This window comes from Eutrigla gurnardus, assembly GCF_963514095.1.
Source record: "Eutrigla gurnardus genome assembly, chromosome: 4".
NCBI lineage: Eukaryota > Metazoa > Chordata > Actinopteri > Perciformes > Triglidae > Eutrigla > Eutrigla gurnardus.
The window spans coordinates 32,198,436-32,211,510 of NC_139918.1; the positions used below are offsets into that span (position 1 = coordinate 32,198,436).

A 13,075-nucleotide genomic window follows, 5' to 3' on the forward strand; every position below is an offset into this window, starting at 1 on the left:
GTATTTTTTATTTATTGCAGTGTTTCACATCGTAGATAATTCAGATGTCACATTATGATATTGTGTTTTCCCTACGACCGGTCCAGCTTAACGACTACCGAGCCGAATTCAGTCGCTGGTGGTCCAAAGAGATGAGAGCGGTGAAGTTTCCCTCTCAGGGCACCGTCTTTGACTACTTCATTGACTCTGAGACGAAGAAGTTTACTCCCTGGAGCGAGAAGATGCTGCCATTTGAGCTGGAGCCTGATGTGCCGTTACAGGTAATGGTGCACATCATGTTTACACTCGTTACTGACCACGTTGTGAGCCCCTTTCACTCAGGTGTAGTGTGTGTGTGTTTCAGACTGTGTTGGTCCACACTCCAGAAACCATTTGTCTGACCTTCTTCATGGACTTGCTGCTCCAGAGAGGAAAACCTATCATGTTGGTGGGCAACGCCGGAGTGGGCAAGACCATCCTGGTGTCCGATAAAGTCGCCAAGCTGAAGGAGGACTACATGGTGGCTAAAGTCCCCTTCAACTACTACACTACATCAGCCATGCTGCAGCGTAAGGACCACAGGAACCAGAACATCTTTTATAGCACAGTAGGGGTTTTGCAAAGTCTAACAGTGCTAGTACACATCATAATGCACATAATCGATGGAATACAATGGATTTGGGATTGAGATTTCTTTCATCCTTACAAAACTTTTATTATGTATTTAGTATTTATATTTACATTATGTTCTGTCACATGTATAGAGGAATATATAGTATTTTGTGCTGCATCTCTGAAAAACTCATTGTTCATACCATTGCTCCGTTTAAATTCTCTTTTATATAGTGGATCTATTTCTGAAATACAGAAAAGAAATCCTGGCTACAAATAGGATTCTGACCCTGCCTTGTTTTATTGTGTATTATTTGGCATTTCTTGTAATGCAACAGTGCTTTTGCCCTTTAATACTGCTCTAAATTACAAAACAAGCTTTTGCTCCGACTCGATGAGCTTTGAAATTGATTTTGTTCTTTTATTTTTTTTAATTGTCTGCATCCTGGTTCAGACTGCTTGTTGGAATCCATAACTCATAAGTCATTCGCTGCAGTGCCCACAGTTTTTTCCTTGTAACTTTCATCAACTGTCTTCTGCATTGTCTGGACCTCAGGTGTCCTGGAGAAACCCCTGGAGAAAAAGGCCGGTCGTAAATTTGCCCCTCCCACCGCTAAGAGACTCATCTACTTCATCGACGACCTCAACATGCCAGAGGTGGACGTTTACGGCACCGTGCAGCCGCACACACTCATACGCCAGCACCTCGACTACAACCACTGGTACACAAGCATGCCGTACAGTTACACATCTGGATGTAAACACAAGGACAGGTTATATAGAATTTAATCTAAGTAGACAAAACCTTTTGTAGGTACGACAGACAACGACTGGTACTGAAGGAAATACATAACTGCCAGTATATCACTTGTATGAACCCAACAGCTGGAAGTTTCTCTGTCAACCCCAGACTACAGGTACAGCATGTTAAAACACACACACACACACACACTCTCTGCTTATAAAAAGTTCCCCATGCTCTTTCTGTTGCAGTTATTTTACTTAATTGGCATTTTAAGCATTTTACACTAATTTATCGAGGTGCAAATGAACACAGACTGAATTTAATCAGCTGTAAAAAGCAAGAAGTGATGTGACATTGATATTCGATTGCCCTAGAAAGCTAACAAGTAATGCTAATATTTAATGATCAAATTAAAAGTTACATTAATTTTTTGGGCTGATGTCATACTACGGAGTTTTTACAGCATTCTCCCATCGCTCTTTACTCCTCTCAGCGGCATTTCTCAGTCTTCGCAGTACACTTCCCCGGTGCCGATGCATTAGCCACCATTTTCTCCAGCATCCTGTCAGCTCACTTCCTTCAGGGAGGATTCAGCTATGGGGTCTCTCGCTCAGTGGGAACTCTCATACAGGTACACCCACGACATCAATGCAGCATTTGTCTACATTCAAGTCTGATTTCTTTGTTCCAATCCGTGCAACATCTGTGTGTATCACTATCTCCATAGGAATGTCTATTTATTTGTATAATAAATATCCATCCAACTATCTTTGGCTCTATCCAGGCGGCTATCTGTCTGCACCAAAAGATCAGCCAGAACTTCCTCCCTACAGCGATACGCTTCCACTACATCTTCAACCTGCGAGACCTCTCGAACATTTTCCAGGTAACAGATAAAAAAAACAAACATCCCGTGTGTGGAACTGAATCACATGGTTATTGATTCCGTGTGTGTCGGCGGGTAGGGTATCCTGTTTGCTCTGCCGGAGAGTGTCCGGTACCCGATGGACCTGGTTCACCTGTGGCTGCACGAGAGCTCCAGGGTGTACTCCGACAAACTGATGGAAGAAAAAGATGTGGAACTCTTCAACAAAATCCTGCTGGACACCGGCAAGAGATATTTCGAGGTAAAAAAAAAATTTCCAATGTAAGGAGATAAATGTCATTTTTAGTCACACACAACAAACCCTTATGGCAGATCCAAGAATGTGAAAACACAGATGACGGCTGGAAATATTGCTCTGTGTCTAGCCATGTTCATGTTCACTATTTTCTTTGTTGCATTTTTCACCTTTCTGCCAATTTTCTCCAGGGAATAGATGAGTCCATCTTTATCCATCAGCCTCTAGTGTACTGTCACTTTGCCCAGGGAGTGGGAGAGCCTCGCTATCACCAGGTTTAAACAAATTCATACACACACAAGCTTGTTATGATTTTGGACTCCACATTGCTCCTTTCAAGCATCCGTTTATTCTTTGTTAACTGTGGAAATAAAATAGTTGAGAGTAATTGTTTTTGACTTTAATTCAGTGTATTATGCAGATTATCTGTAGCCAATTTAATCAAAAACTGTACGGAACAAATTCTGCTGTCAAGTCTTATCTGTCAAACTAATGAGGATGAATGCACTATCAATAACAAACTTTCTTTTCTGTATGGGATTGAACCGAGAGCTAAATCGACTCAAGTTTCGAAAAGAACTTCATGTGATCACGTATCTGAAAGTTACCACGTAGTTAACTTGGACATTGCTGCTTTTACTCAAGAGAGCCAGATTTGTTGTTTATTTGCCCGTCTTGCCAGGCTTCAGACTGGGAGAAACTCCAGAAGACGCTGGCTGATGCTTTGGAGCATTATAATGAGCTCCACGCTGTCATGGACCTGGTGCTGTTTGAAGAAGCCATCCAGCACGTGTAAGACACATGCTGAGCCACGCACACACACACACACACACACACACACACAAACAAACAAACACACACACACACACTGTCTGCTGACACACACAAGGGAGGGATTTACACAAATTAGCACATATGCAAACCGCAGAGCATACACTGATTATTCAATTCAGTTTTCTGTGCTCAGGTGTCGTATCAGCCGCATCCTGGAGGCCCCATATGGAAACGCCCTGCTGGTGGGGGTCGGAGGCAGCGGGAAGCAGAGTCTGTGTCGGCTGGCCGCCTTCCTCAGCCTGCTGGAAGTGTTCCAGATCACTCTGCGTAAAGGCTACGGCATCAATGATCTCAAGGTAAAAACATTTACATAATGCATAATATCAGATGAACCCATAGCATGCCATATGAAAGTATCCTTTGCTCCTTTTCCCTCATCTCCAGAGTGACATAGCTGCGTTGTATATAAAGGTCGGGGTGAAGAACATTGGGACAGTGTTCCTTCATACAGACGCCCAGATTCCAGATGAACGCTTCCTGGTGCTCATCAACGATATGCTGGCCTCAGGTTCGGCTACACCCACGAGAAAGCAAGAATGAGCTTTAATTCAACATCTGTATACAGACAAACATCATCTGCCAGATTGAATTTCTGAGCAGTGGTTTTTGAAATGAGACTAGGTTGGACACATTTCAGAACAGGTGGTAGAACCAGAGACATCCTCAAAATGTGTCTGCTATTTTTTATTTTTAAAAAACAGCTAGAAAGATTGATAGTCAAATTAAACATTTTGCATTGATTGTGTTGTCCAGGGGATATCCCAGACCTGTTCAGCGATGAAGAAGTGGATATGATCGTGACATCCATCCGGATGGAGCTGCGAGGTTTAGGACTCATAGATAGCAGAGACAACTGCTGGAGCTTCTTCATTGAGAGGATACGGAGACAGCTCAAGGTCTGAAGTATTACTATGGCGACGTAGTGCAAAAGTGTAATTTTATACATGCTTTATACAAACCCATTGTGTGACACACGTCTGCCACCGTGCTCTTTGTCCGCCAGGTCGTTCTATGTTTCTCCCCAGTCGGGTTCACGCTGCGGACGCGTGCGCGGAAGTTTCCGGCTCTGGTTAATTGCACAGCTATAGACTGGTTCCACCCCTGGCCTCAGCACGCCCTGCAGTCTGTCAGCACTACTTTCATAGAGAAGATACCGGGACTGGAGGTGACAGCTCAGTCACCTAACAAAGATGTTAACTTTCTTTGAAATATTACTCCCTGTGCTCTTTGGGAGATTTGGAATAGAAACGTATAATATGTCATATGACGTATCCATAAATATGAACAAGCTGAACAATAATTGTGCAAATATTATTGGCTTACATCCCTGTGTGTGTTAATCCCACGCAGCCGAATGTGCGGGTGTCTATCAGCGAATTCATCTCCTTCGCTCACACCAGCGTCAATGAGGTGAGTTGTTGCGAAGCATCGTGGGTAATAACCATTCCTGACATCTTCTCTGACTATCACCTCTGTGTTTTTTGTACAGGTGAGTGTCAAGTACCAGCAGAACGAGAAGCACTTCAACTACACCACCCCGAAGAGCTTCCTGGAGTTCATGAAGCTGTTTGGCAACCTGCTGGGGAAGAAACGCACGGAGCTGACGCAGAAGATGGAGCGCTTAGAGAACGGCCTGCAGAAGCTGCAGTCAACGGCCTCACAGGTCAGACGGTTTGTCTAACTACAAATGTTCTCCCAAGCTGTCTTGCACTTTTTCATGTTTTTTTTTTTTGTATTTTCATCCCAGGTAGAAGATCTGAAAGCCAAGCTAGCAGTGCAGGAGGTGGAGCTGTGGCAGAGGAACGCCGACATCGAGGCTCTCATCGCTAAAATAGGACAACAGACAAACAGGCTCAACCAGGAGAGAGCTGTGGCAGACGCAGAGGAGCAAAGGGTCAGTGTGTGTGTGTGTGTGTGTGTGTGTGTGTGTGTGTGTCCTGTTCTGCAAAAGTAAAAACAGTAAAAAGTCCTGGATCATCAAAATTACAGCACATTTGGAGATCAAATTCAAGTCACAGCTACAATACATTCTGTATAGCCTGAAAGACTGTTCAAAGTACAGTATATATAGTAGATTCACACATTTTCATGCCCTTCGCTTTGTTTCATCAGGTGGCAGCGATCCAAGCTAAAGTGACCAAACAGCAGCAGGAGACCGAGGACGACCTGGCCAAGGCTGAACCCGCCCTGCAGGCAGCCAATACAGCCCTCAATACACTAAACAGAGTAAATCGCTTGTGTACACATAAAACCAAATACACAGCCCTGAATCCTGTCACCACAATTTATTTTATTTCATTTCGTTTCATTCAATTTATTTTTATATGAACCCTTTGCAGGCAGGGGAAATATACAAATGTGTGTTGCAAGGTTGGCTCCATACCACCAAATGAAACATTTTAATTGTGTGTGCTCATCCAGTTGAACCTGACAGAGCTGAGGACGTTCCCCAACCCCCCTGCCATCGTCACCAACGTCTCAGCAGCCGTTCTGGTGCTGCTGTCTCCTCAAGGTCGAATCCCCAAAGATCGCAGCTGGAAGGCTTCCAAGATGGTCATGAGCAAGGTGATCTTTTACGGCGCTCTTAGATTAACGGCCGGCTGCCATAAAGCCCCACAAAAGTCCATCACAAATGAATTCCCTAAACTGCCGAAATGACCTTGTGTCACATTTGAAATTACTTATTGCCGTTTTACTCCACATCCTTTATTGTGTAGCTGTTTTCATATTTCTCATAGTGATGTATGAACTGCATTCTTGGTGCTTGATTACTCTTTTTGTGATTTATGTATATTACTAAAACTGTTTTATAACCTCTATATTTTAAGCTGCCGCTATCTTGGCCTCTTGTAAAGGAGATTTTTATCTCAGCGTTTAACATAACATAAAAAAAATGGGATTTTAGCAAACACTGTGTTACATTAGAAAGCTGCCCAATTGTATACTGCATTTTATTTCACTCCTGTTCATTATGGAGAATCCAAAAACCCTGCAAAAGCATGAAGATTGTGATATAACACCACTTTTATGTCATCCACACACACACACACACACGCGTCTCTTTACACAAATGCACATGCAGGTGGATGACTTCCTGCAGGCTCTGGTAAACTTTGACAAAGAGCACATCCCCGAGGTCACGGTGAGGTGTGTGAGAGACGAACACCTGAGTGACCCGGAGTTCAACCCGGAGTTTGTACGACAGAAATCCTCGGCTGCCGCGGGGCTCTGTGCCTGGGTGATCAACATCATACGCTTCCACGAGGTACACAGACATGCACCGGCTGTCACACACACTCAGTGTCAGCTGAGCAAAGCTGCTGTGTGTGTGTGTGTGTGTGTGTGTGTGTGTGTGTGTGTGTGTGTGTGTGTGTGAGAGATGTTTTCAGTGTACAGTACTGTGTTCATGTTGATGATTTGATGATTCTGTTTCCCCCACTACTGCTGCCGTGGGTAGATTTTTGTAAGTAGAACTCTACGTTGTTGTATTCATATTACTTGGTTACTATTACTATTGGTTTTGAAAGAATGACATGGTATTAAATTGACTAAACCTTCCATAGTAAATGTATCCAATTGTACTGTATACTCTGTGTGTGTGTGTGTGTGTGTGTGTGTGTGTGTGTGTGTGTGTGTGTGTGTGTGTGTGTGTGTGTGTGTGTGTGTGTAGGTGTTATGTGAGGTAGAGATGAAGAGGATGTGTCTATCTCAGGCCAACGCTGATCTGGCTGAGGCTGCTGAGAAACTAGAGGCCCTCAGGAAGAAACTCACTGTATGTCTGTTTAGATCATCCTTTCTTTTTCTTTCAATGTCTCTCAATTTCTTTGCATTTTGAAGTTTAATTAGATTATGGATCATATTTACTGTTAAAGAATTGACTTCTTGCAAAAATGGCCAGCCCCCCTCTTTCCACTGACATGCCTTCAGTTTTTTTAGGTCGCACTGACTTTTCATACACTCAACAAAAATATAAACGCAACACTTTTGTTTTTGCTCCCATTTTTCATGAGATGGACTTAAAGATCTAAAATTCATTCCAGATACACAATATTACCATTTCTCTCAAAGATTGTTCACAAATCAGTCTAAATGTGTGATAGTGAGCACTTCTGCTTTGCTGAGATAATCCATCCCACCTCACAGGTGTGCCACATCAAGATGCTGATCTGACATCATGATTAGTGCACAGGTGTGCCTTAGACTGTCCACAATAAAAGGCCACCCTGAAATGTGCATTTTTTTGCTTTATTGGGGGTCTGGGGACTCAGAACCAGTCAGTATCTGGTGTGACCACCATTTGCCTCATGCAGTGCAACACATCTTCTTCGCATAGAGTTTATCAGATTGTCAATTGTGGCCTGTGGAATGTTGGTCCACTCCTCTTCAATGGCTGTGCGAAGTTGCTGGATATTAGTGGGAACTGGTACACGCTGTCGTATACGCCGGTCAAGCACATCCCAAACATGCTCAATGGGTGACATGTCCGGTGAGTATGCTGGCCATGCAAGAACTGGGACATTTTCAGCTTCCAAGAATTGTGTACAGATCCTTGCAACATGGGGCCGTGCATTATCTTGCTGAAACATGAGGTGATGTTCATGGATGTATGGCACAACAATGGGCCTCAGGATCTCATCACGGTATCTCTGTGCATTCAAAATGCCATCAATAAAATGCACCTGTGTTCTTCATCCATAACAGATGCCTGCCCATACCATAACCCCACCACCACCATGGGCCACTTGATCCACAACATTGACATCAGCAAAGCGCTCACCCACACGACGCCACACACGCTGTCTGCCATCTGCCCTGAACAATGTAAACCGAGATTCATCCGTGAAGAGAACACCTCTCCAACGTGCCAGACGCCATTGAATGTGAGCATTTGCCCACTCAAGTCTGTTACGGCGACGAGCTGGAGTCAGGCCAAGACCCCGATGAGGACGACGAGCATGCAGTTGAGTTTCCCTGAGACGGTTTCTGACAGTTTGTGCAGAAATTGTTTGGTTATGCAAACCAATTGTTTCAGCAGCTGTCTGAGTGGCTGGTCTCAGACGATCTTGGAGGTGAACCTGCTGGATGTGGAGGTCCTGGGCTGGTGTGGTTACACGTGGTCTGCGGTTGTGAGGCCAGTTGGATGTACTGCCATATTCTCTGAAACGCCTTTGGAGACGGCTTATGGTGGAGAAATGAACATTCAATGCACGAGCAACAGATCTGTTTGACATTCCTGCTGTCAGCATGCCAATTGCACGCTCCCTCAATGCTTGTGGCATCTGTGGCATTTTGCTGTGAGACAAAACTGCACATTTCAGAGTGGCCTTTTATTGTGGGCAGTATAAGGTACACCTGTGCACTAATCATGATGTCAGATCAGCATCTTGATGTGGCACACCTGTGAGGTGGGATGGATTATCTCAGCAAAGCAGAAGTGCTCACTATCACACATTTAGACAGATTTGTGAACAATGTTTGAGAGAAATGGTAATATTGTGTATCTGGAATGAATTTTAGATCTTTAAGTCCATCTCATGAAAAATGGGAGCAAAAACAAAAGTGTTGCGTTTATATTTTTGTTGAGTGTAATTTGACTGCTGGTGGCAGCGACTTTTATAGGTCGTCTGATAATTCACTGCTCCTCCTGCACCAACGTCTTAATTATTCTGTTTGTTCCTGGATGTGTTTTATCATCCGCTTGAACTAGCAGTACATTCTAGAGAGGTTAATCTATGATTCAACGCTACTATTTTTGTTTTATAACATTAATTGTTGGATCTTCTAGTGCTCGTGCGTAGCGTTTAAGAGATATTTTATTCAGGATCACCCGAGGCCACGATTCATCATATTTTCTCTCAGGAGCTGGACAGTAGCCTGGAAACGCTGACGACAGCGTTTGAGAAAGCCACATCGGAGAAGCTGGGCTTTCAGGAAGAGGTCAACCGCACCAACAAGACTATAGAGCTAGCCAATCGGCTGGTCAAAGGACTGGAGGTGGGTATGGCAGACCTACATGGTGCTAAAAGTTTATTCATAAGTGTCTCACTGTATGTTTAATGTGTTTCAGAGTGAGAATGTACGCTGGGCACAGTCAGTGGCTCAGTACCACGAACAGGAGGAAACCCTCAGTGGGGATGTCCTCCTCACTGCAGCCTTTATCTCCTACGCGGGCTCCTTCTCCAAGAAGTACAGGAGAGAGCTGCAGGACAACCTCTGGATGCCCTTCCTGCACTGCCAGAAGGTCGCACTCCGACAATGAAGATATGCTTTCCTAAATTATAACGCAATCTTTATACATAATGTTGTACTTGGGAATAGATTGTGGGGTGAGTGGGAAGAATTGACCAGCATGCATGTGTTGATTTTTCAAAAACAAAAAAAAGGAAAAGCATCATCAAGGTGCCAAGACATGAGGCACACCGCACTGACTTTGAAGTTTTTTTTTAAGTCTGCTGCGTCTTTTTATTGTCGATAGTCAACCACTGAATAAATTCAGTAAAAAACGGTATGCTATCTAGTAGTTGGTACAGGTTAAGTTAACCTAGAATCCCAAGTAACGTATCAATTTGCCTCCAAGCCTGCAGTTTTCTGTTCAGGTCATGGTTAACAGTAAAGTTTTAAAGCTCCAGGTATCCAGCAAAAATCAACACAATGAGAAAAAAATGACAGGGGCTTTTTTTTTTTTTTGCTCCTGCAAAAACACAAAGCACCAAATAAAGCAAAACCAGCAAGTAAAACGCTTCACTCTCATTTCAAATGGTAACAACAAGCTGCTAAAACGGTGTGATCCACGTCTCTACAGAGAACTAATGCAAAGAAACCTTTCCAGTACACAAAACACTGGCCTTCCTCCATTCTCCTGGAGAATGACAACCACAGACCAACCAGTCTGTTGGCTTCCATTACCTTTTATACTCTGTCACCTGCTGTCTGTGGCCAATCAGGGAGGCTCTCTGAAATAGTGCCACTTTAAACCAGGTGCCATCAATCTCCCCTCATTTAGTAGTCGAATGCACTTTGACAAACCACATCAATCAAAATGACCTCTCAAATGGCATAACCAAAACTTATATAAATTAGTAAACATTCCCTCAAGTATTTTTATGATTAGTACTGTTTTTCCCACTGAGCTGCAGTCACCACACAGCTCACTAACATTACCGCAGGAAAATCACCCACAAAGACGTTTAAAAGAGGAAGTGCACTCCTTTTTCTTAAAAGGTCAGGCAAGTCAGGGAATTAAAGTCCTCCTTCATGATTCCTGTGTGCAGGAAGACTAAACACAAGTGAACAAGCATTTCTCAAACAAGTTCACAAACGGACTCAGTGTACAATTCAAGTAAATGACATAATAGGAGTGGCCTGTCCTCACAACAGAAGGTTATATTAGATTTCCAGTACAAATTATGTTGGCTGTTCCCGTGCTCATTTCTCCATCAGATGCCCATCCCCATGACAGAAGGCTTAGATCCTGTGTTGATGCTGACTGACGGTGCGATGGTGGCCCAGTGGAACAACGAAGGCTTACCAGGAGACAAAATGTCAACTCAGAATGCAACCATCCTCACAAACTGTGAGCAGAAAATACATGTATTCATATAATATATTTGATATATATGATCACATGCAATACAAGCCGTGCAGTGTTGGCTTAATATTGTGGTCAAATGTTGATGTTTGGGTCACTTCAGGTGAGCGCTGGCCTCTCCTCATCGACCCTCAGCTGCAAGGCATCAAGTGGATCAAGAGTCGCTATGGCAGCGGCCTCAAGGTCATCAGTCTGGGGCAGAGAGGGTGAGTTTCACCGTGCTGGGGGAGAGATAAAAGCTTTCAATTCAGACCCCGACGTGCTGCTATGTATTTGATGTTCTGTTATTTTCTCTGTTTGGCAGAACAGACGATATGAGTGTAAATGTTCTGTTTTTCATTTATTGTATGTTAAATGTTCCAGCTATGTAGATGTGATAGAAAAGGCTGTAGTGGCGGGGGACACCGTCCTCATAGAGAACCTGGAGGAGACCGTTGACCCTGTTATTGATCCTCTGCTGGGACGACACACCATCAAGAAGGGAAGGTATGGACACACACACACACACACACACACACACACAATCAAAAAACGACCATACGTTCCTCTTAGTTTTTTCTACACTCCCTCCTTCTGCACCCCATAGTTGTATAAAGGTCGGGGACAAGGAGTGTTTCTTTCACCCGGCCTTCAAACTGATCCTCCACACCAAGTTGGCCAATCCTCACTACAAGCCAGAGATCCAAGCCCAGACCACCCTCATCAACTTCACTGTGACAAGGGACGGTCTAGAGGACCAGCTCCTGGCCCAGGTGGTGAATCAGGAAAGACCTGACCTGGAGCACCTGAAGGTGGGCTCAGTTATTTATTAGGATCCCTTTTGTGTGGCTCATATAAACAACATCCTTAACCTGTTTTCCCATTATAATAAACTGTATTATAATAGCATATAATAACCAAATGAGCACTTTTCATTCAAATATTCATTTATATCCAAGAGTGCTGATTGTGTTTTTGCTCTCATCGCAACCTCTGTTTAATAAAGGGGAGTTCCTGCTATGTACAGTAAGCGTTTCCCCCAAATGACCCGAGCGGTTTGTGTAAACCCCTCCCCCACAGAGTGAGCTGACCAAACAGCAGAACATGTTCAAGATTGAGCTGAAGCTGCTGGAGGACGAGCTGCTGACCCGGCTGTCGGCCGCAGAGAGCAACTTCCTGGGTGACAACATGCTGGTGGAGAAGCTGGAGACCACCAAGCACACCGCTGCTGAGATTGAGATGAAGGTAAGATTTGAAGGCATCTTTCTTACTTCAACATATTTCTTCCCACGGTTCACCTTCACTCGTCCCGTATTCTCAGGTCCTGGAAGCAAAAGTCAACGAGGTGAAGATAAACGAGGCGAGAGAACACTACCGTCCCGTCGCCGTCAGAGCGTCTCTGCTCTACTTCATCATGAATGACCTCAACAAGATCAACCCCATGTACCAGTTCAGCCTCAAGGTAAGGGAAACGGTCAAACTGAATCAGAAAAGAAGCACACGCTTGTATCGACTCATCCTGCCTATCTTCCTCAGGCCTTTAACGTGGTTTTCCACAAGGCGGTGGAGATGGCGGAGGCCTGCGAGGATGTGAGGCGCCGAGTGAACACGCTCATAGACTGTGTTACCTACTCCACCTTCAACTACATCAGCAGGGGGCTGTTCGAGAGAGACAAGCTCACCTTTACGGCACAGCTGGCCTTCCAGGTGAGAAGGTGTCGTGTCAGAGAAAGAGAGAGAGAGATTCCTGCCCTGACTGTGCTCGTTCTCCTGTAGCTGCTCCTGATGAGTAAAGAGATAGATGTGCGTGAGCTCGACTTCCTGCTCCGTTTTAACATCGACCACCACTACGTCAGCCCCCTCGACTTCCTTTCCAACTTAGCGTGGAGCGCTATCAAGGTGCACACACACACACACACACACACACATCCGTAAACGATAATGTCAGCAACGACCTGCTGTCCCTCGTCTTCATCCAGGTGATGGGATTCACCGATGAGTTTCGGGGTCTAGACCGGGACATCGAAGGCTCTCCTAAGCGCTGGAAGAAGATGGTGGAGTCGGAGTGTCCAGAAAAAGAGAAGTTTCCTCAGGAGTGGAAAGGGAAAAGCTCCCTGCAGAAACTCATCATGATGAGAGCCCTGAGACCTGATCGCATGACCTATGCTCTCAGGTGAAGACAGTTGTTTCCATGTTACTTCTGTTCCTTATGGATTA

General features: G+C 44.5%; 1 protein-coding gene across 1 annotated transcript in view; it reads left to right on the forward strand.

Annotated features, from left to right (window-relative positions):
• dnah9l (dynein, axonemal, heavy polypeptide 9 like) overlaps positions 1 to 13,075 on the forward strand; it is a 37,824-nt gene that overhangs the window by 20,801 nt on the left and 3,948 nt on the right. The window contains exons 48-78 of the mRNA XM_084007119.1: positions 87 to 260; positions 344 to 548; positions 1,148 to 1,313; positions 1,406 to 1,508; positions 1,830 to 1,967; positions 2,121 to 2,222; positions 2,302 to 2,463; positions 2,649 to 2,732; positions 3,140 to 3,249; positions 3,425 to 3,587; positions 3,676 to 3,799; positions 4,045 to 4,187; positions 4,295 to 4,456; positions 4,642 to 4,701; positions 4,781 to 4,954; positions 5,039 to 5,185; positions 5,404 to 5,517; positions 5,713 to 5,856; positions 6,374 to 6,556; positions 6,962 to 7,063; positions 9,151 to 9,285; positions 9,359 to 9,532; positions 10,732 to 10,864; positions 10,983 to 11,085; positions 11,243 to 11,365; positions 11,466 to 11,670; positions 11,939 to 12,103; positions 12,180 to 12,320; positions 12,395 to 12,565; positions 12,635 to 12,757; positions 12,838 to 13,031. Of these exons, the coding sequence (XP_083863245.1) occupies positions 87 to 260; positions 344 to 548; positions 1,148 to 1,313; positions 1,406 to 1,508; positions 1,830 to 1,967; positions 2,121 to 2,222; positions 2,302 to 2,463; positions 2,649 to 2,732; positions 3,140 to 3,249; positions 3,425 to 3,587; positions 3,676 to 3,799; positions 4,045 to 4,187; positions 4,295 to 4,456; positions 4,642 to 4,701; positions 4,781 to 4,954; positions 5,039 to 5,185; positions 5,404 to 5,517; positions 5,713 to 5,856; positions 6,374 to 6,556; positions 6,962 to 7,063; positions 9,151 to 9,285; positions 9,359 to 9,532; positions 10,732 to 10,864; positions 10,983 to 11,085; positions 11,243 to 11,365; positions 11,466 to 11,670; positions 11,939 to 12,103; positions 12,180 to 12,320; positions 12,395 to 12,565; positions 12,635 to 12,757; positions 12,838 to 13,031 (4,427 nt within the window). The remainder of the gene's footprint in view (positions 1 to 86; positions 261 to 343; positions 549 to 1,147; positions 1,314 to 1,405; positions 1,509 to 1,829; positions 1,968 to 2,120; positions 2,223 to 2,301; positions 2,464 to 2,648; positions 2,733 to 3,139; positions 3,250 to 3,424; positions 3,588 to 3,675; positions 3,800 to 4,044; positions 4,188 to 4,294; positions 4,457 to 4,641; positions 4,702 to 4,780; positions 4,955 to 5,038; positions 5,186 to 5,403; positions 5,518 to 5,712; positions 5,857 to 6,373; positions 6,557 to 6,961; positions 7,064 to 9,150; positions 9,286 to 9,358; positions 9,533 to 10,731; positions 10,865 to 10,982; positions 11,086 to 11,242; positions 11,366 to 11,465; positions 11,671 to 11,938; positions 12,104 to 12,179; positions 12,321 to 12,394; positions 12,566 to 12,634; positions 12,758 to 12,837; positions 13,032 to 13,075) is intronic.